We start from the raw sequence: 21,566 nt of genomic DNA on the forward strand, positions 1-21,566 counted from the left end.
TGTTACTGTGTCTTGTGATGCTGAAATTGTAACTTGGTACAGCTGTACAATATGTTTTATGAAGTAGCTACACCACTCAGAAGGATTGTGTGGGAAATTGCATTTTCTCTTGCACATGGACACACTCATATGTTAAACAGTTATTACTTTTGTTTTATGAGAACTTCTTTAGCTGTGCTGTGAAGTGGGATAAAATTGTTGTAGACTTGTCATTTAGCAAATCAACTGGACCGTGGATTGACTTTGGTATCATGGTCAATCAGATTTTGCAGAAATAGAGATCACATGTCATTCTACTCTTGATACAACATGAAATATCTGAATGCTGGTCATCTGTTGGCTTCTCATTTCGGGATTGCAGGAACGAGTGTGAAAATGGAAAGAAAATAATAATTTTAACATGGATGGAGAAAAAGCACTATGTCCAAGAGTCAGTCGGTTGAGATGGAAAAATGAAATAAATTTGAGGCCCAAGTGCAAAAATGTTTTATTCTTGATCATAACTTCAAAATGAGCTGGACTATTTTTAGGGATTACAGTTCTTATTTTCAGTCAGGATAATTCTTTATTCCCTGTTGATAAACTGAGATTGCTGTCTGAGTAGGTAAGGTCATAAGGGGCTTTAATTGAGAAGTTTTGAAAGAAGGAGGAATTGTTTTCACTCTTGAATATCTTGTTTATTGAAAGGTACAGATGTAAGAAAGAAACAAGGGAAATAAGCTTTTTTTTGTGTTTAGCAAGTTATGATCTAGGATACATTGTGTAATTGGGCGATGGAACACAGTTGTGTCACTTTCAAAAAACAGTTGGATATGCACTTGAAGTGGAGAAAAAGCAGAAATGCTGTTGGGAAGAAATAAGATTGGAACTAAATAGCTATGCTGGCTCTTTGAAAGCTGTTTTGTGCTGAATGGTCTTGTTCTGCGCAAAGGGATTGTGAGTAAAAGGCAATAGAATAAGACAGTGTCAAACACATTGTATCTGTCAGTGTAGAAGTTGGAACCAGTGCTGTGGCAGAACAGACGTCATGAAACATTTGGCAAATTTGAATTTTGTTGTGCATTTTGGTGTCGGGTATTCCATCTTGTCTAAGTCTGTGGCAGGGAAATGCTGATATCAATGGTGACAATCAGTTTAGCCAGTTACAAGATTTGCAAATTTCTTTTTTTCTAAGCTAATTTTTTTAGAACTAGACTTTGCATGTTTAAATCATTAACCTGTCGTTGTTACCATTTGAGTTTATTTAAGGATCAGAGTTCTAGCATTGATAATGGAATTTGACCTGCAGAGTACTCTCAGTTTAACCTCGTGTATGTACACCTCTCGTTAACTGTTCAGAACACAGCAGAGAGATTTTTGTGTATCAGTATTTTAAAAATATTTTTCCAAGCGTTTGCTAGAAAGAAATACTTTTTTACCAATTTTGAAAAAGCTACTTCACTAAAATGGTGATTAACATACTGAATGACACTTATGAGGCTAAAATATGATGGGCTAATTGTCAGCTTGTCCAGATGATATGGAAAACACCTCACACATTGTTTTGGAAAGAGTCCTTTGTTTGCAGACCAAGAGTACATATATAGAACATTTCTCTCATAATAAAATGCTTCACAGTGCTTCCCTGGTGGATTACAGAAATGTAAGAAATAGAAGCGGGTGTAAGGATTGGAACTCTCGTGTCAGCTGCACCACTGAACAAGATGATGGTTGATCGTGACCTATCAGAGTACTGAAGAAAGTGGCCCTAGAAATAACTATGCTTTAACGATCATTTTCCAACATTCTGTAGACTCTAGAAGAGTTCCAATGGACTGGAGAGTAGCTAACGTAACTCCACTCTTTTGGGGGGACAAAAAAGATCCAGGGAGAAAATGAGGAATTTATGGGCTGGTTAGCCTGACGACATCAGTGGTGGGGACAGTGCTGGAGTCCATCATTTAAGGATGTAATGACTGAGCATTTGGAAAGCGGGGACAGAATCAGCCCTAGTCAGCATGGATTTGCTCACGGGAAATCATGCTTGACAAATCTTGTAGAATTTTTTGAGGATGTGACCAGTAGAGTAGACAGTGGTGAATCAGTAGATGTTGTGTATCTGGACTTGCAAAAGATTTTCAACAAGGTTTCACATGAGATTTGTAAGAAAAATTAAAGCTCATGTCAGATGTAGTGTAATGACATGGATAGAGAACTGGTTGGCAACAGGAAGCAGAGAGCTGGAATAAATGGGTCCTTTTCAGAGTAGCAGGGAGTTATGAGTGGGCTGCTGCAGGCTTTAGTGCTGGGACCTCGGCTGTTCACAGTATTAACTATTTGGACGAAGGAATTGAATGTCGTATCTCCAAATTTGCAGATGACATTCAGCTGGGTGGTCGTGTGCTGTGAAGGGGATGCTAGAGACTGTAAGGTGGCTTGAACAGACTGGCTGAGTGGGCAAATACTTGGCAAATGCAGTACAATGTGGATAAATGTGAGGTTATCCACTTCAGCCGCACAAGTAGGGAGGCAAATTATTATCTGAATGGTGGCAGTATAGAGCAAGGTGAGATACAATGAGACTTGGGTGTCATGGTAGAACAGTTGCTGAAGATTGGCATGCAAGTTCAGCAGGAAGTGAAGAAAGCTAATGGCATGCTGTCCTTCATAACAAGAGGATTTCAGTATTAGAGTAAGGATGTCTTGCAGTAGTTATATAGGGCCTTGGTGAGACCACACCTTGAGTATTGTGTGCAGTTTTGGTCTCCTAGTCTGAAGAAGGACTTTCTTGCTATTGAGGGAGTCCTGGAGAAGGTCCACCAGACTGATTTCTAGGATGGCAGGACTGACATGAGGAAAGGCTGCATTGACCGGGTTTGTATTTGCTGGAATTTAGAAGAATGAGGGGGCATCTTATATAAACATATAAATTCCTGATGGGACTGGACAGGCTAGAAGCGGGAAGAACGTTCCCAATATTGGGCAAGTCCAGTACAAGGGGTCCCAGTCTAAGAATAAGGGGTAAGCCATTCAGACTCAGATGAGGAAGAATGCCTTTGCTCGGAGTTGTGAACCTGTGGAATTCTCTCTGACAGGAAGCTGTTGGACCAGTTCATTAGACGTATTGAAGAGATAGCTGGATGTGGCTCTTCTGGCTAAAGGGATCAAGGGGTATGAGGACAGAATGGGATACTGAGATTGCATGATCAGCCATGACCATATTGAATGGTGATGGAGGCTCAAAGGGCCGAATGGCCTATTTCACCTATTTTCTATGTTTCTATGATTTTTAACCTTGCAATGATATTCTCATATCCCTTGACATATTTAATATCTAGAAATATATTAATCTCTGTCTTGGATATACTCAATGAGTGAAGTTCCACGACATTCTGAGGTAGGAAATTCTAAAGATTCACTGTTTTGTAAGTAAATAAATATAGAACAAACTATAACACTGCCACTCAAGGAAATATATGCATGGATTTTCCAGTGGCCAAATAGTTGTTTCTGTAGCTTACATGGGATCCCTGTGGAATCCTTGATAAAGCAGACTCTGAGGGAATTTCCTGAGAACATGAAGATAATGGTTAATTCCCTGATTCCTGGGACTCTCCTAAAGTATACATTTTAAATCTGAAATTTCGGAGAGTTCCACTGCTGTACACAAATAACTACCCAGGAAAAGTTGACTACTAAAAACCAAATCTAACTCCTTGAGCTGATTGGACTTATGCCAGTTTAGCATGCTCACCCTGGGGCCTGATCTAACCTGTTGCCACGACATCCTGATATTGGATATGACACCAGATTACAATGGAATGCTATTGTTGCATCTCTGCATTATGAGCTTCTGGAATTCTGTATTGAGCAGCGTAAGTTGACTTCCACTTTAGAAGAAAAGTTGGAGCCAGCGATACCAGTCCTATCAAGATTTTGAATTTGTCAGCGCTTATCCACAAAGTCAGCGGTCATTGCAGTGTGTTTTTTTAATGAAATTGTACGTGTTTTCATGTCCACATGGAGTTTGTCCAACAGGAAAGTTATTTTAATTAATTCTTAAGTGCATGCCACTGGTCAGCATTTATTATCCATTTCTAATTGCTCTTGATGTGGTAATGAGCTGCCTTCTGGAACTACTGCAGTCCTGAAGTTGTAGTTAAACTGACAGTGCAGTTAGAGCGAGTTCCAGGATTGTGAATCAGCAGCAATGAAGGAATCACAATATAATTCCAAGTCATGATGTTTTGTGACTTGCAGGCGTATTTGCAGGTGCTGATATTCCCATGCGTCTGTCTTTGCTCTTCCAGCTGGTAGAGGCTGTAGGTTTGGAAGGTGCTGTTGAAATCTTGTTGGTCATTTGAGTTACTACAGTCCACTTTGTAGATGGCAAAAACTGCTGCTGCTGTGCATTTTTGGTGGAGAGTGAATTGAAAATGGTGGACAGGTGGGCTCTTTGATCTGGTTACTTTGAACTTCTTGACTGTTTGTTTTTGGAGCTAAATCCATTCTTACAAGTGTACAGGGTTCCATTACACTCGTGACTTGTGCCTTGTGGTTAGCGGATAGGCACTGGGGAATTGAGAGTTGAGATACATGTCCCAGAATTCTCAGCCACTGACCACCTCTTGTAACCACTACATTTATATGGTTAATCTAATTCAGTTTCTGTTTAATGGTTGTTAATGGGATTAGGTTTTGGTAATGCTGTTGAATATGGAGGGGCAATGGTTTGATTCTCTCTCTCACTGGAAGTGGTTGTGGCCTGGCGCTTGTGATGCAAATGTCATATGCCACCTACAGCCCAAGACCAAATATTGCCTAAGTCTCGCTGCAAATGAAAATGAACTGCTTTACTGTCTGAGGAGTCACGAATAGCGTGACTTATTCATGTTTGGAAATAGAATGACTTCAAAAGGGAGTTTCTGTCACTGTAATTTTGTGTCCCTGTGATTTCTCCTTCTGTTTTCAATTTTTGGGAATTTGATTGTATCTTTGTAATTTAATTTGTAGAATAATTTCATTGTATTTTGTTGTCAGAATATTTTTTGATTCGCATAGCATCTATTTAAAATATTTTGAAATATTTGATATGTAAATCGATGGTCTCCATTCTTTTCAGGCACATGACCATTTTTCAAATTTAAGTGCAACGTGTTATCAACCCCAAGGGAAGAATATAGAATAAATGGTTTATTTTACTGGCTATATTAATCTGGACCCCAAGAATATTATAGCTAACTAATTTTGTCCTCTTCCCGGTATCAGGCAGAGAGTAGTGATAAACAGACAACAGGAAGGAGAGGGGAATGGTGATCGAAATGCAAATCAGATAAAACTAGTGGTTACAAGATTAGTAAAAGGACAAAACTTAAGGTACTGTATTTGAATGCTCATAACATTCAGAACAAAATAGATGAATTAATATGTGACATTTAAGAAGGACAGGAAGCTAGGAAATGTTGGGAAAATGGCTCTCTTAATTAAAGGTGATATCAGCACAAGACAGAGATGGTGTAAATCCCTGAAATTAGGATGTTGAAGCACTCTGGATAGAAATGAGAAATGATAAAGATAAGATGTCAATCTTAGGAGTTGTGTATCAGCCCCCCCCTAATGGTAGGGCAGTGCATCAAGGAAACAATAATGGGAGGTTGTCAAGGGGTACTGCACTCATCATGAGCGATTTTTACTTTCTCCTCATCTGATTTTTTTCCAGTCTACATGTAAATTAATGTGGAGGACAAACGTTTTCAGGGCAGTTTTTAGATTAACATGTTGTGGCACCATCTAGAGAGCAGGCTATACTAGACTTGGTTTTGACCAATTTGATAGGATTAATTAATGATTGCAATGGTGAAAGTTCTTTTGAGTAGCAGTAACCATGACATGATTGCAAAATTCAGTCTTTTTAAGGGTGAGAAGTGTTGGACCAAAATCGCTATTTTGAATTTGACCAAGGGCAGTTTAGTTAAGGGATAGGTCAAGAGAGTTGCAGTGGAAAACATATTCCAGAAATCTTTGAACAGAGATAGTGGTATAGCTCAGAAACCAACCCTTTGGTTCAATTTGTGCATCCTGACCAGGTATTCTAAGCATTCTAACAATATAAGAAAAATTCTGAGGGATGGACCCACCTGTGCAAAGATAGGGGGCAGGTCAAAAAGTTGGACAGGCTGTAAAAAGTAAATAATTACTAAAAGATGGTAAGGAACAAAAATTAGACCATGGTGAGAAGTTAGCCAGAAATATGAAAACAAACAGGAAATGTTTTTGTTTAAAAAAAGAGGTTAACAAAGTAAGTGTTAATTCTATATAGAGAGAGTCTGGGGACTTGGTAAAGGAGGATGTAAAGGTGAGAGATGAATTGAATTGAATAGATATTGAGTCAGTCTTCTCTTAAGAGGATACAAGTAGCAGTCCAGAAATAGCTGTAGATCAGGAATTGAAAGGGAAGGGGGAAGTAGATTCGCCAACTTTAGGTACATTTTAAGTCGTCATTGGATAAGCATATGGTGTAGGTTAGATGAGCTTCAGATCGGTATGACAGGTCGGCACAACATCGAGGGCCAAAGGGCCTGTACTGTGCTGTTATGTTCTATGAACCCAAAATTACAATTACCAGGAATGTAATTGTTGGAACTTGCATTGAGAAGGCCCTGGGGCCCCTCTGTACAGGTTACTTTAAGAAATCCTTAAGGTTGCTCTTTTCCTCTAATACCTCAAATCCCCTCAGACATTACTTGTGTACTTGAGCAGAGGTGCTCATCAATGAGAGAAAAGAGACTGATCACCACCTCCCTCTTTCACCAAATTCTAGTTACACTCTAATGCAACAAAGCAGCACTCCAGTGCAGACAAAGTACTGCTGAACAAGGTTTCCTTTACAGTCCCTAATTCAAAGGCTTCTGAAACTGTAATTGCAATTTGTTTGACTAACGTTGCTTGGATATTGAAAGTGAGGTATGGGAGCTATCCCTGTAACTTCTCGTCATCCTGCCTTTTAGATAAGCAGACGAATAAAGGAAAACTGAGGATTACAGAGAATAGGCGGAAGAATTTGATTAGCTGAGCTGTATATTGTAATATGAGGGCTTCACACACCAGTTCCGAGTGAATTAAGTAATCAGTTGTTTGTATTGCCACCGTAAAACTGATCTTGTCCAAAGCTGATAGCCCGTCTGGACCAAACAGAAACACAATGCACCGAGATAGCAAAACATGTTAGACCATGTATTTTCATCTAGCTGTGCAGCTTTTGGAATGGAGGTCACACAGTGGTAGGACAGTTGACGTTAGGGCCGGTGGTGAGACAGATTTTCAGATGCTCACAGAAGAAATCTGATGAGAAATTGACCAGTTGAGTACATTTTACACATTGTATATCTTCAGTGGTTTCAATCTGTATTTGTGCAAATATTTTAATATATAAACCCCTTTAATGCTGTCACTTATGTACTACTCTGTTGCTTTCTGGTTAAGGTCCCTTGATAGCTATCTCTGCTGTAATAAAGTAAGCTTTTTATGAATTGAATTGAATCATTTATTGTCACTTGTATTCATTGTAAAAAATACAGTGAAAAGTATGTACCTTTGTCATACGATTTCTTCTGTTTGAAAAGAGAAATGTATTCTGAAAGTTTGACTATTTCCTGATACAAGCCTCGAAACATTCAATTTTTACACACTAATGGCATCTATATTTCTGATTTATGTAAGTCAGATGCCTTGAAGTGAAAAGCAATTCAGTCATTGCCTCTCAGAAATTAAGAACACCTCACACATAAGCGAATTACTGTAGCTGGGCCATCTCCAGCACAGCCCTCACCTTCCTGGATGTCTCAGTCTCCATCTAAGGCAACCAGCTTGTAACTGATGTCCATTTCAAGCCCACCGACTCCCACAGCTACCTAGAATACACCACCTCCCACCTACCCTCCTGCAAAAATTCCATCTCCTATTCCCAATTCCTCCGCCTCCGCCGCATCTGCTCCCACGATGAGGCATTCCACTCCCGCACATCCCAGGTGTCCAAGTTCTTCAAGGACCGCAACTTTCCCCCCACAGTGGTCGAGAACGCCCTTGACCGCGTCTCCCGCATTTCCTGCAACACATCCCTCACACCCCGCCCCCCACCACAACCGCCCAAAGGGGATCCCCCTCGTTCTCTCACACCACCCCACCAACCTCCGCATACAACGCATCATCCTCCGACACTTCCGCCATCTACAATCCGACCCCACCACCCAAGACATTTTTCCATCCCCACCCTTGTCTGTTTTCCGGAGAGACCACTCTCTCCGTGACTCTCTTGTTCGCTCCACACTGCCCTCCAACCCCACCACACCCGGCACCTTCCCCTGCAACCGCAGGAAATGCTACACTTGCCCCCACACCTCCTCCCTCACCCCTATCGCAGGCCCCGAGATGACTTTCCATATTAAGCAGAGGTTCACCTGCACATCTGCCATTGTGGTATACTGCATCCATTGTACCCGGTGTGGCATCCTCTACATTGGGGAAACCAAGCGGAGGCTTGGGGACCGCTTTGCAGAACACCTCCGCTCGGTTCGCAATAAACAACTGCACCTCCCAGTCGCAAACCATTTCCACTCCCCCTCCCATTCTTTAACATGTCCATCATGGGCCTCCTGCAGTGCCACAATGATGCCACCCGAAGGTTGCAGGAACAGCAACTCATATTCTGCTTGGGAACCCTGCAGCCCAATGGTATCAATGTGGACTTCACCAACTTCAAAATCTCCCCTTCCCCCACTGCATCCCAAAACCAGCCCAGTTCGTCCCCTCCACCCACTGCATCCCAAAATCAGTCCAACCTGTCTCTGCCTCCCTAACCTGTTCTTCCTCTCACCCATCCTTCCCTCCCACCCCAAGCTGCACCTCCATCTCCTACCTACTAACTTCATCCCACCTCCTTGACCTGTCCGTCTTCCCTGGGCTGACCTATCCCCTCCCTACCTCCCCACCTATACTCTTCTCTCCACCTATCATCTTTTCTCTCCATCTTCGGTCCGCCTCCCCCTCTCTCCCTATTTATTCCAGAACCCTCACCCCATCCCCCTCTCTGATGAAGGGTCTAGGCCTGAAACGTCAGCTTTTGTGCTCCTGAGATGCTGCTGGGCCTGCTGTGTTCATCCAGCCTCACATTTTATTATACTGTAGCTGTAGTCAGCTATTTTTCCTTGTTAAGGGTATTTTCTATTAAGTTTTTGAATAGCTTCAACAGTGTACCAAAGAAGGCTCGATTCTAATGCCCAGCTGTCTTTCATGGTTGTATTCTTAAAATTTACATTAGGTGCAAGTGACCTGCAGTGTACCACAAAGATCGTCGCTGGGTCCACTGCTTATCATCATTGATGTAAATGATTTGGATGTGAATATAAGACATATAGTTAGATGACACCCAAATAGTGTAATGGGCAGTGAAGATGCTTATCTCAGTGCAGTGGGACCTTGGTCAGAGGGCCAGTGGGCCAAGGAATGGCAGGTGGAGTTGAAGTTAGGTAAATGTGAGATGTTGCATTTTGGTAAGGCAAACCACGGCAGGACTTAGACAATTAATAATCAAACCCTGAGGAATGTTGCTGAACAAAGGGATATAGGGATGAAGGTAAGAGGGGAAAAATTTTTAAAAGGGTCTGAGGGGTAACTTCTTCACACAGAGGGTGATGTGTGCATGGAACAGAGTTCCTGGACGAAGTGGTGGACGCTGGTACAATTACAACATTTAAAGGCGGATGGGTTTGTGAATAGGAAGAGTTTAGATAATACCCAGGAGCTAAAATCTGAAATGAAGGAATTTGTTGTATCCATTTTAAAACTATTGAATTTAACTTCCTGTATTCAGCATCACATTTCCCAGAGCAACAACAAATAATTTGAAAAAATGAAAATAGCTGCATGTAGCCTGGGTGGACTTGTAACATTCTACTGAAGCATTAATGATTTTCTAAGAAGGGAAAGATGTGTATTAAATGTGAAGTAATCCCTCAATTCTTAAGGTACTAACGTTCTGACTTTAGTTGTCTGTTTTCCTCCTTTTTCTTTTACTGTCACAGGCTCAGCATCGTTTCACTGTGCATCAGAGCAAGTGACTTTTAAACTTGGCGGCAGAAGGACAAGGTTTCTGAGTACGCCCTGTCTGGCTCTTTGTGTGTAACACTTTTATTCTTTTCTCATCTGCCTTTTTCTTCCTTTTCCCCTGCATAAAGCTTCGCTGCTATCTGTCCATAACCTGTTCGATAAGTTTTCAAAATTTCACTCGCCTATTTGAAGTTTCCACATGGGGCAGCAAAAGTTAAAAATTTAAGCTATCAAATGTATACTGTCAATTGACTAATTTTTAGTGAAGTTTGACAGGAAAAGTGAAACATATTATGGAAGTGATTTTTGATCCAAAAGGTTGCCAACAACCAACCATGATTTTGTTTTTGTGTGGTTGTATTTATATCCAGTATAAATACTTGTGCACATGCATGCACTGTTTGAACGCTTTTCATGAGTTAAGCACTTCAATCCATATTTCAAATTTTTGACCACATCTGTTTTTATAAATTAAAGACCTCTTACTTGGGGGAGAAAATCTTGAACTGTTTGTTTTCCTATTTTGTCAAATAAAGCTATCTACTTCACTTATTTTGCAACCCTGCTTTTTGATGCACTTACAAAATAAAATTAGGTAGGCTATATGCTAATGGTGGAGAACAAACCCTGTTACGTCGTTTCACCATTTCTATTGTCACTTGTTGATAGCAGTAAATTTGAATTAGTGCAATGTACAGTTTTCTATTCAATCTTCCATTTTGTTTTGGATGCATGTCCATGAAGTGTGCTGGTTCGAATGAGCAATGTCAATTTTACACTGGTAGACCATACAGAACATCATTTGACATTATTGAACGTCTGCAGCCATGATGGAAAAGTTGTAAACTTGTGTAGCACAAATAAGAAAGCAATCTGTTAATTGCGAGGGTGGGGGTTTGCAGAGGAAATCAGAACATGTAATTATTATTTCAGTTATGATTGGATGCTTCCCTTAGTTATTTACTTTGCCCCTTCATATACAAGTTCTGTAAAAGTAACTTGTGTGCATATTTGAATGTGTCATTTCTTTAAAATGAAGAAAACTTTAATCATTTAAAAAGGCAGGTTTTTGATATTTTAATTTGCCTTGTACCCACCCTTTTGATTTGTTTATTTTGTCCAGCATTCAGTATGTGTTATTGATAATATAGAATGTGCAACCTCAGCTACAAGTGCACTCCAGCTATGCTGTTCACTTGAAAACTGGCATTTTAGCAGCTAACTCATTCTTAGGTGTTAAGTTGGTCAACATGTATGACTAACAATGAACTAACTATGAAGCCTGTGTGCAGTATTTCAGTGGAGATATACTTATGCAGTTGTTTGAGAGATCACATTTTAAAGTTTTGATACAGGTCAACATGCATGCAACAATAGCCACTTATAACGGTCATGACTGTTTTTGATAGCCCTTTAGTGATTAGTCTGCATTGACTAACTCTATTGCTTGATTTTTGAATGGTGTTGATTCTCTTTAATCTGATTTGTATATCAAGTTATACTTTTTTATTAAACAGCAATCAAATATTTCGTTTCTTTTAAACTAAAGAATCCCTAGACAGGAGTTGTGGTCCTAACATGTAAAATGTAGCATGTAGCAAAACAGTGAAAAAATCTAAATCTTATGGAGTAATGAGTAATAAATTCTTTCTAGTGTTCATGGTCTTCCACTACCCTAGCCAAAGTAAAACAGTTTAGGCACTCCTCTTATGGTGGTCGGTAACCTTTCAACAATAGCAACTCACTTTTCCCATTCCTGTCCTGAAACTTTTAATAGGGGAATTGAGCCATTTTTAAAAAAATGCTCCATGCATTGCATGGCATCTATTTCATTCAAATGAATTTCTTAACAAGCTTGCTGGTATTTGTTATAAGAACCATGGGTGTATCAGTACAGAAAAAGCCCCCTTGTCCTTAATTCATGCCAGGTTTTCGGTCTTACAATTAACAGAATCTGAAAATTTTTGAACTTCATAATGCATTTTTCTAATTATGAAAACTGGAAATCATATTAAAATGACATCTGTGTTTGGGCATTCCATCTGCCATTAGTCAATCTGATTAAGTAAAACATGCCTAACGTTTTTAGGTAAGATGTTATATATTTATACCTTAGTTGTGGCAATTGAACTGTGGCATAATATAGTAAATGTTGTGCTTTCTCTCATCTCAACTATTTTTAACTTGAAAAAATGGCAATACTGAATTGGATTTTTTAAAAAAATTCAAGATCCTCCATTTCAAGCCTTCTAGCTTTTTATGGATGCACCCCATCATGCAGATTCACCAAACTTTTGTCAAAATAGTTCAACACCAGTGGTCTGGAGCTCTCTGGCCCATGGTGAGCTGTTCTTCAGCCTTACTGTCGGATGATCGTCTAGCTGACATTATCTGTATAGTCCATTCCCTTTTCCCTCCCTCTTTTTATTCTTAGATACCACCCACCAAGTAGATGCTCCTGTAGTAGTTCTTTTACTTCACCAAGCCAGTGAAAACTTTCACATGGCTTGAGTGTGTTGTTGTAATGTGTTTAGCTGATGAACATACATGAAAAAAATGTTGACATCCCTTTTGATCAAAATTCATATTGTGGAAAAGTTCTTTAGAAGCATCAAATAAAAATATTATGCTTTTATGTAATTATTGCCATTCAACTTAGTAGGTTTTAGAGAAGAAAATCCCTTTTCCATAGTTTCCTGCATGATTAGATTTCCTAGGTGAGATTGAATGCATGCACTTCGCTCATACCTACCAGTGCCAATCAGAAGCAGGCCACTGATAGCGGTACCAGAATGATTTTGGGTGGTTGGGAGAATTGACTTTACTGCTTGACTTGGTTTGTGGTGGAATGTTCCAGTTATCCTGATTTGCCAAAATATTTGAATTCCCACAGGCTGGTATGGATGCAGGTCCAGTGGACTTTATCTCTGCTAAACCTTATGCATGTCAGTTTAAATGTTCAGCGAAAGCAGCATGGCTTCCTGCGAGTTTACATCTCATGGAAGTTGTTTGATTACAGCTTTCTAACTGTCATGGTCTCTGTTTTCTGATCTTTTCCCTGTTAAGCAGCTCTGTGCAAATAATTTCATAGTATAAATGTGTGCTGTGGTTATTGAAGATAACTTGAATTTTACATGTCTTCATAAAGGTGCATAAAAATGCAGATAAAACATACCTTTCTTAACTATACTCTGCCTGAGACAGTTTGTGAAATGACTTTTGATTTTTATTTATTTTTCTTTTTCTTAGCAATGGTTTTTAGTTTCCTGCCCCCTTCTCAGATTCTTACAGTTGAATTTATCAGGCCCTTTAGTTAAGGATGCAGATTCGTGCATGTTTTAAAGTGCATGTGTTAAAACTTTTTTCCTAAATATAATGTTGTTTGGCACAGCAATCTATTAACCTGCTAAAGCTGTTGACTTCTGTAAATGAGCTGTTATTGACGTTTCTTTGATAGAATGACACTTTTACTTGGCATGTGTTAGCTTAGCACCAGATTCAGAGAGCACACCACTTCATAGTGTCATGTTACAGCACAGCAATAACAAGCCAGACCAAATCGGACTGATTTGCAACACAGCAAAATTAAAACATTTGATGACCCTTAAAATTATTGTTCCAAACTAGACTTTACAAATCACTGAACTTGTACACCAAATTTTGCTTTAAAAAAAGTTAACTCTGTATTATCTTTAGTGTAATTTAGGCCACATGGATTGCCATGCACTGTAATTGATATAGATGATCTAAGCCTAGCCTCCATTGATTACCTGCCCCCACAGATGGACAGATACTTAAGGGATCAAGTGAGAGAAAACATAAGTTGCCACTTAACTTCAACATGACTACCAAGCCTTCATGAAACCTATCAGAGATAGTAGGAACTGCAGATGCTGCAGAATCTGAGATAACAAGGTGTAGAGCTGGATGAACGCAGCAGGCCAAGCAGCATCAGAGGAGCAGAATGGCTGATGTTTCGGCCCTTGGTCTAGGCCCAAAACATCAGCCTTCCTGCTCCTCTGCTGCTTGGCCTGCTGTGTTCATCCAGCTCTCCACCTTATCTCTTCATGAAACCTGACGGGTTTTATTATATACACGTAGAATTGTGCCCTATTTGAATTTTGAAGTTACTGGTCAATGCAGATAGCTTCTACAGATCTCCAGAGACTTTTCCTGATTTCTTTTTGACTGGAGTTCTTTATTCAGGATTTTGAATAAGTCAGTAACTGGAGATTAGCTAGAGAGAGCAAAAAAAAACACAATCTGGTCCTGCAGCTTCCAAAGCATCGCTCCACCTCCTGCCCGAAAACCCAGTCAAAGTCAGTTCACCCTTTGATTTCTCTCTCTTTTTCTCAACATTCTCCATGGTTGGCTGGTTAACCGATTCAGCATCCAACCAGCTCCTCTTCCCTGAAAATAACATCTAGAGATTGATTCATCTATAGACTTTGTAGAGAAGTACTTAACTGGCTTGGAAGGATAATGCAAGTTTCCACCATCAAATGTCATTCTTTCCTCTTTTTCAAAACAAGCTGCGGTTGAAAGTTGAGTTAAATTGTCAACCACAACTCTGTTCCAATCCCAAAATGAGGAAAAACTAAAGAAAAATAATAGTCTCAACAATAGACAACAAAATGATTGTGAAAAAAATTAAGTTGAGCAAGCAGGTGAAGGATGTAATATTGTTCTGCTTTCCTGCTTCTTTCGTGGGGAAATTTCAGTAGTGATCCACTAATATTATGCATCTTTCTCAGTCAAATATTCTTCCTCAATCTGCTGTGGGTTCACACATTCTCACTTGCAGGCTGTCTTGCTTTCTCATATACACATAGTTTCAATTAAGAATGTATTTAATGGCCTTAATTATAATAGAGGAGTCTTATTTTTTGCCTCTTTGTGATGGCTTCTCATCCAAACATCTGGGTCAAGAGCTGTTAAGAGCCAGAGTTGTTTGTTTCACTGCATCAGTGAAAGTGGAGGAGTTGAAATTAAAACTTAAGATCACTTTTAAACAGCAATGAAACGTTATTTTCAGCAAATATAGTCAGTTATTTCAAGTGACTTGTGTACATTGTTTAGATCCTGTGCATGATTATAATCCCAGGACGAGAAAATATGCGGCATAGGAAGAAGTTCCAGTCTCTTCTCTGCGGATGGAAATGAGATTGTGTACTTTTATTTGGAAGACTGAAATATTTATTAAGTTCTTTCCCGACATCCCCGCCCCACATTTATGTTCACTTTGGTCTATTACAACATTTAAGCGGCGATGGAGAGGGAAAATAAATCCTGTCCATAAAGATTTATGTGACCTAATCATGTAATGGTGCTGCAGAGCAGTTGCATTCCCGAGGAAGTTTAGACACTTAAATTAGAAATAGTAAAGATGTGTACTTATACCTTAAATTATATTTTGGAAAAACCAGAGGGAGGCAAAATTGGTCTTCAAAACACTTCTTAAAAATGCTTTTTGCATTCTATCGCTCCAGCTTTGCAAATATTAGCTTGTTACAGATCAAATGACTAAATTATGTTTTTGAATACACTGAGAAACCAGTATCCTTGTTGCTTTTACTGAAATTAGTGAATGGTGATCAAGTATCCAGTTAGTGAATTTGGAATTTGGGTGCTGAAGGATAACAATTTACTTCCTCTTTCTTGTTTTGTTATACTGCAATGCAGACCAGTATGAGGTCACACTAATCAGTTCAATTGATATTAATGTACTTTCTTCCATTCTGTATGTTTCTCTTCTCCAAGCACTTTTCTTTATTCTTTAGGGAAGATGGTGAAAAAAGTCTGCCCATGCAACCAACTGTGTAGTAATTATCCTTTTCTAACCTTTTACTTGCATAGCATGTAACACTTAATATAGCATTATCCTTGCATCTGATTTTAGCATTTAGGCTTCTCTGACTTTTGGTTTTTGAGGTTTCTACAGCATCTTTTAAAGGTTAGGAAGACCAATAGTTAAATGGAAATTTTATTCTTCTGTACATTTGATCTAACGCCCTGTCCATGATCTGGACACATGCTTTGTGATACCACAGGCCGGGCAGACTACAGCAACACTGGAATGAACCAATTGTTCATATAGAGCAGAAAATAGTGAAATGAAAAGTTTGAATTTTTCAAAGTTTCTTTTCCGAGGCTTGACTGACGCGTATTCTGTGCCTCACTTATGATAAAATGTGGCCAGTTTTAAAGAAAAATATACGTAAATGAGAAAGGAAAAGTTAGGCTGATGATGGCAGATTCAGTAGTGTGGGTGAAGGCTCGTTGAGCACAAATGAGCCCATGTAGGGCGAATGGCTTATTAAAGATTTATTAATTTTATATAGAATCATACAGCACGGAAATGGACTCTTCGGTCCAACCAGTCCATGCCAATCATAATCCCAAACTATGCTAGTCCCACCTGTCTATGCTTGGTCTATATCCCTCTAAATATTTCTTTTTCATCGTGTACTTAGTCAAATGTCTCTTAAGTGCTGTATCTGTACCCATATCCACTACTTCCTCTGGAAGTTCATTCCACACATGACCCACTTTTTTTTTAGAAAGTTGCCCCTCATTTTTTTAAATCTTTCTACTCTTGCTTTTAAAAATATGTCCCATTGTCTTGAAATCCCCCACCGTAGGGAAAATGCACCTGAATTTCACCTTATCTATACCCCTCATGATTTTATAAACTCAGTGCAGATCAGCAAAGTTTGCCTCCTAGAAAAAGCGGAAGTGTTAATGTTTGATAGAGCCTGGGTCCAGATTTTAGACTGCATATTCAAAGACTGTTATTTCAGAAAGTGAAGCTTTGTACTTTTGATTCCAGAAGTATTTTCTGATCACAAGTCAAGCAATCTTTGGTCACCACAAATGCATCGATTGCCAACAGTGCTGGAGACTCAAACTCACTAGATACCATCAAAAACAGTGCAGAGAACCAAACCAGTTGACTTCATGCAGCAGAGTAAATTAATTAGACTGTGAACCTCTCAGTCATAATCAATGGCATATTCCATGAATTTGGATCAAAAGTTTGAAATTTCTCTATCAGAGGCCGAAGAACCTATAATGCTAAAATGAGTTGCAAAGATGGCATTGATTTTTGCATGTTCTAAGAGCTGCTAAGAGTCATGTCAATGTGGATACGTGTAGCAGTTTTTCTTGTGATGTTCTCTAGATGCAATGCATACATAAATGCAAAGTGGCTTTAACACATTTTTGAAATCTGTAAAACAGCAACTGAATACTGCATGGAGCTTTTATTAAATGGATGAAACTCATTTGCTTTCATTTATGTGTATCTGTGTGTGTGTGCGCGTGTGTCAGTATTGTAAATATTTCCCATAACAGTCTTGCACAATTTTTGATGCATGCAGAAGTGAGGTGCATGTTACGAATATAATTTGTGTCGGATGTGGAAGCGGTGTTCAGGGCTATTATTCTACATTTGTTGATCGATTTGATGAATTATCTTTTAAAAGATATTTATTGAAAATTGACACATCTGTGATGTAACCCAGTAACAATTTATATAACTGCTTCAGCTTATAGAGATATCCCAAGACCATTAGGTTCAACATGAAATTGATTTACTCTTAGCTGAAATTAAGGATTTTCCTCTTTGTTTGCTGTTTATCGCAAGCGTATAAATAAGTCATTATAAAAAGAAGTTGGATCTAAATATCACTAAAATCATGAGTTTCAAAGCTTTTCTTGTATAAATGTTTCTTCAACAGCTTGATTTACTTTTACTTTTTCCATTTTACTAGGAACAACCAGTACAAATGCAGTCAGTGGAGTTGGATCGATGACTCAGCCACAACAGCCAGCAATAACGAGTAGAAAAGGCACCTTCACAGATGATTTGCATAAGCTAGTGGACAATTGGGCTCGAGATGCTATGAATCTCTCGCAGAACAAGCGTGGCATGAAACAACAAGGCCAACATTACTCTGAAGTAAGTAAAATCTGTGTCTTCATGGTCAACATTTTTTTTCTAGAAAAGCATTTAAATGGTCCAGTCTGGTCAAATATTGAATATTTTACTGTTAGTCAGGACTCTCCGCTGGGAGAAATTACATCTCTTTTGTTGCATCTTTAGATGTGTTTTCAGTTCTAGTATGCTCAGCTTTGCGCCTTCCGCTAACTGTTTAAGTGGTATCATTGAAGTAATTTCAACACAGTATCTGTCTGAAATATCTATCCTGAAATGAGGCACAGGCTGTACAATGCTGTATCGTGTTTCAGAAATTTAATTAAACAATTTGAGTTTTTTTTAACAGGTAGTAACAATTATGTATCAAATGTGGCCCTGGTTTGAGCTCAGCAGGATCCTATAAACAGTATTGAAATGCATGACCAATTGATCTGTTTTTAATTACATATTTTGAGGTAGGATTGTTGGCTAGGATGCAAATAGTGCTATTTTAGTCTTTAATAATTTTGACTTTGTGTTAGGAATTGTTTCTAATTGGAGTATTAGAGGGATGCTTATTAACTTAAGAGATATGAACTTGTCAGGTTATGGAGACCTCATTCAATACTCATAATTCAGGAGAAAGTGTTTGCTTCACAATGAAGGAATTTTGTCCTTTTGTTCTGTTAGCTGTAAAATTTTTCAGAACTATTCTTTGGGGTTAAAAGAGCCAACTTAAGGACACTTTTGTTATTGCTGCAGTATCATAATTCTGTTACTGTTATGGTAAATGGTCTTTCATAAAATTTTACAGACGATGCCAAGGAAGTATTCAGCACCAGGTCAGCTTTGTGTCTCCATGACAAACTCTGCTGCCTCAGTTGGCTCCTTGGGCCCTTTCAGCAAGACTCCTATCTGCCAGTATGGTTATCCTGGAACGCCTTACGGTGCCCAGTGGACTGGAGCACCACCTCAACAGCAACCAAGCATTATACCACCGACACCAGGTCTCCAGTTTCAAGCAGTTGGCTCCACTTCACTACAGAGTTTTCCGTTGGGAACTTTGCAGAAATCTGTCAGCAATCCTTCTGGATCCAATCTTAGGACAACGTAGATGTGTAATTCTAATTCTGGATAGGTGTGATCAATAGACTGTGTGGAATTCAAGGTTTAATGGCCTCTGCTGATGTTGCTGGGGTTAGGTCATGGAGTTTTAAAACGTACAAATGACTGACACTGCTTTTATATACACAGCATCATTTGAGAGCTATTTTACTAGTTCTGTTTCAAACAGCGTTCTGTGTGGACATATATTTACCCATCAGTTTTTGATGTTCAAACACTGTGATATATAAATGTTGTTGGACAACAGTAGTTAAAAATGGATTTAGAGGGTTTAAAGTTTAAAAAAAAACAAAAAAAAACTAAAGCTAGCTATAATCCATACTTATCAGAGACACTTTAATTTCTTTGTTACTTTATTGTATTAGGTAAATAAATGTGAATGTAAAATTGTATAAATGTACTTGAATACCTGTTTTCCCAGTATGCTTGCTGGATTCATAGTGCCTTGTATTGTGCTTCTGACTTGTCTGCAGGAAAGCACTTAGTGTCCCCAACAAAAAAAAATAAAGAGGAAGAGAGCAAGTGAAAGGTGGAGTTGTGGTAAAGTAGCTAGTTCATGCTTGTTCTTCAAAAGAACTGATGTCATTTATGGTGACTGAAACGCGTCCATTCTGCAAATCAGTTCTGGTCTTTTGTCTTTCCCTCTCCAGTATTATTCAATTATTCAAAACTTGGAGTCATCAAAGGCCATAATATTAATGGTTAAAATTTGCTCCTGCAAATTCAGGGTCTGTATTTTCCACAATATTCAGCAAATGCTGTTACTTCCAGAAATGCATTGGAATTGTTAAGTTCTTAAGTGTTTAGCCAAGTGTGGTTAAGTTTGATGTTGAAGTGACAAAGTCTGAAATGTTAGTTAAGAATTGTTATCACTGTAAAGATTGGTGCAGATTGAATGCAACATTCATGCCCTTTAAGGCCAAACTATTTTACTTTTCTCTGTCCAATACTGAATTTGTGAACCAAATTTAGGTTCTGTAATTCATCTACCGTTAATATTTTCGAATGTAATTGACAGTTGCAGTGCGTCAACCATCATTTGCTTATTTTTAACCATCACTAATGCTCTGATTTACTTTGTAGTTGGAAGTGGTCACTATTGACATAATTTGTGAATCAACACAGGCAATTCTTAAGCTGAATATATGGGAAAATGAAAAATTATGGAACAAACTTAACAAGATACACGAAGGCCTCTTACATTCTACCCAGGCTTTACCTAGAATGTCAGTCAGATTCAAGAGTGAACATAAACTCAACTTCACTATCCATATTTTATGATGCGTAGTAACCACATTTAGAACAAATACATGAATTGAAATAAATACAAATCTTAAGACTGTTTTGACATAAGATTTGCATTTTTCTTTACAGTTTCCACTTAATGAAAAAGAATGCTGAATTTAAAATAATCTTTGTGGTAAATTGTTTCCTGGAAGAATAATTAACTGTACTTAAATTTGAGTCTGTGCCTTCTTACCTCTTCTTCTCCCCTCTCTCTCTCTCTCTCTCTCTCTCTCTCTCTCTCTCTTCCCCCCCCCCCCCCCCACTGCCCCCAGAACAATATTTCCCTTTCCTTGTTTCACATTTCCCTCCAAACCACACAAGTTTTCTTTGTTTCACCAGGTATTTGCATAAAAGTAACTGGTAAAGAGCTGGCTGAGGGAATGTTTTTGCAGTTTTTTTTCTGATGTAGAGAATAAAAGGACAAATGTAACTTAACATCTGGATGTGAAGGTTGCTTTTTTTAAAAGAAAGATTGGTTCTCTGACGTTATCAAAGAACTGTTTAAACCCTGCATATATTGTTACATTATGCAGGTCAGCACTTTATTTTGTTTAAAATTGAAGAAAATTGCACCATTTTTCAAACAAATTGTTTCAATATGAAAAAATGGTCAGTTCTGTTTAACTGTTGTAACAATTTAAGGAACTTCAGATGTCTACAGAAGCATCTTTTGTAGACTGTTGCTAATATGTGAGCCTTAAACAATATTGAAATGATCTGGGAAGCTTAGAAGTTGAAGTTGTAGAAATAGTCATACTGTAACATATTATTCTAAGAAAAATTCTTGTTTGAGATGCATGAACCTTTGAGCAAAACATGCATTGAAAGAAGGGTTCCCTTGTACAAATTACTTGTTATGAAGAACACACTTCTGTCTTTCACAAGGCTTTGTTTAAAAAGCAAAACTTAAAGAATTATTGTGTAATCTTACTGATGGTTGAATGTGTAATGGTATTTTCTGTGAGACCTACTGGGGGTTTTATTTTTAGGCAGATAGGCATGATAATGAAAAGCTTTTATTTTTCTTTTTGTCTTGCTTTTTATTAAAATCTGAACTGGTATGGGGACCGTTTCTTTATCTAGATCTTCTACCTTGTACTTCACAACATCTGTTGTGGATTCCTTACTTTAAAATAAAGGAAAACTTGAGGAC

At 38.6% G+C, this 21,566-nt stretch overlaps 1 protein-coding gene across 12 annotated transcripts in view; it reads left to right on the top strand.

The window, feature by feature from the left end:
* wnk1b (WNK lysine deficient protein kinase 1b) overlaps positions 1–20,848 on the top strand; it is a 189,365-nt gene extending 168,517 nt beyond the window's left edge. For 7 of the 12 annotated variants that reach the window (XM_048549635.2, XM_048549630.2, XM_048549633.2 and 4 more), the window contains 4 exons: positions 10,059–10,151; positions 15,864–15,905; positions 17,856–18,043; positions 18,816–20,848. In XM_048549635.2, the coding sequence (XP_048405592.2) occupies positions 10,059–10,151; positions 15,864–15,905; positions 17,856–18,043; positions 18,816–19,115 (623 nt within the window). In that variant the 3' untranslated portion in view covers positions 19,116–20,848. The remainder of the gene's footprint in view (positions 1–10,058; positions 10,152–15,863; positions 15,906–17,855; positions 18,044–18,815) is intronic. The other 5 variants (XM_048549632.2, XM_048549641.2, XM_048549636.2 and 2 more) reach the window with 3 other exon arrangements.
* Positions 20,849–21,566: the final 718 nt, after the last annotated feature.

This window comes from Stegostoma tigrinum, chromosome 18 (assembly GCF_030684315.1).
Source record: "Stegostoma tigrinum isolate sSteTig4 chromosome 18, sSteTig4.hap1, whole genome shotgun sequence".
Taxonomy (NCBI): Eukaryota; Metazoa; Chordata; class Chondrichthyes; order Orectolobiformes; family Stegostomatidae; genus Stegostoma; species Stegostoma tigrinum.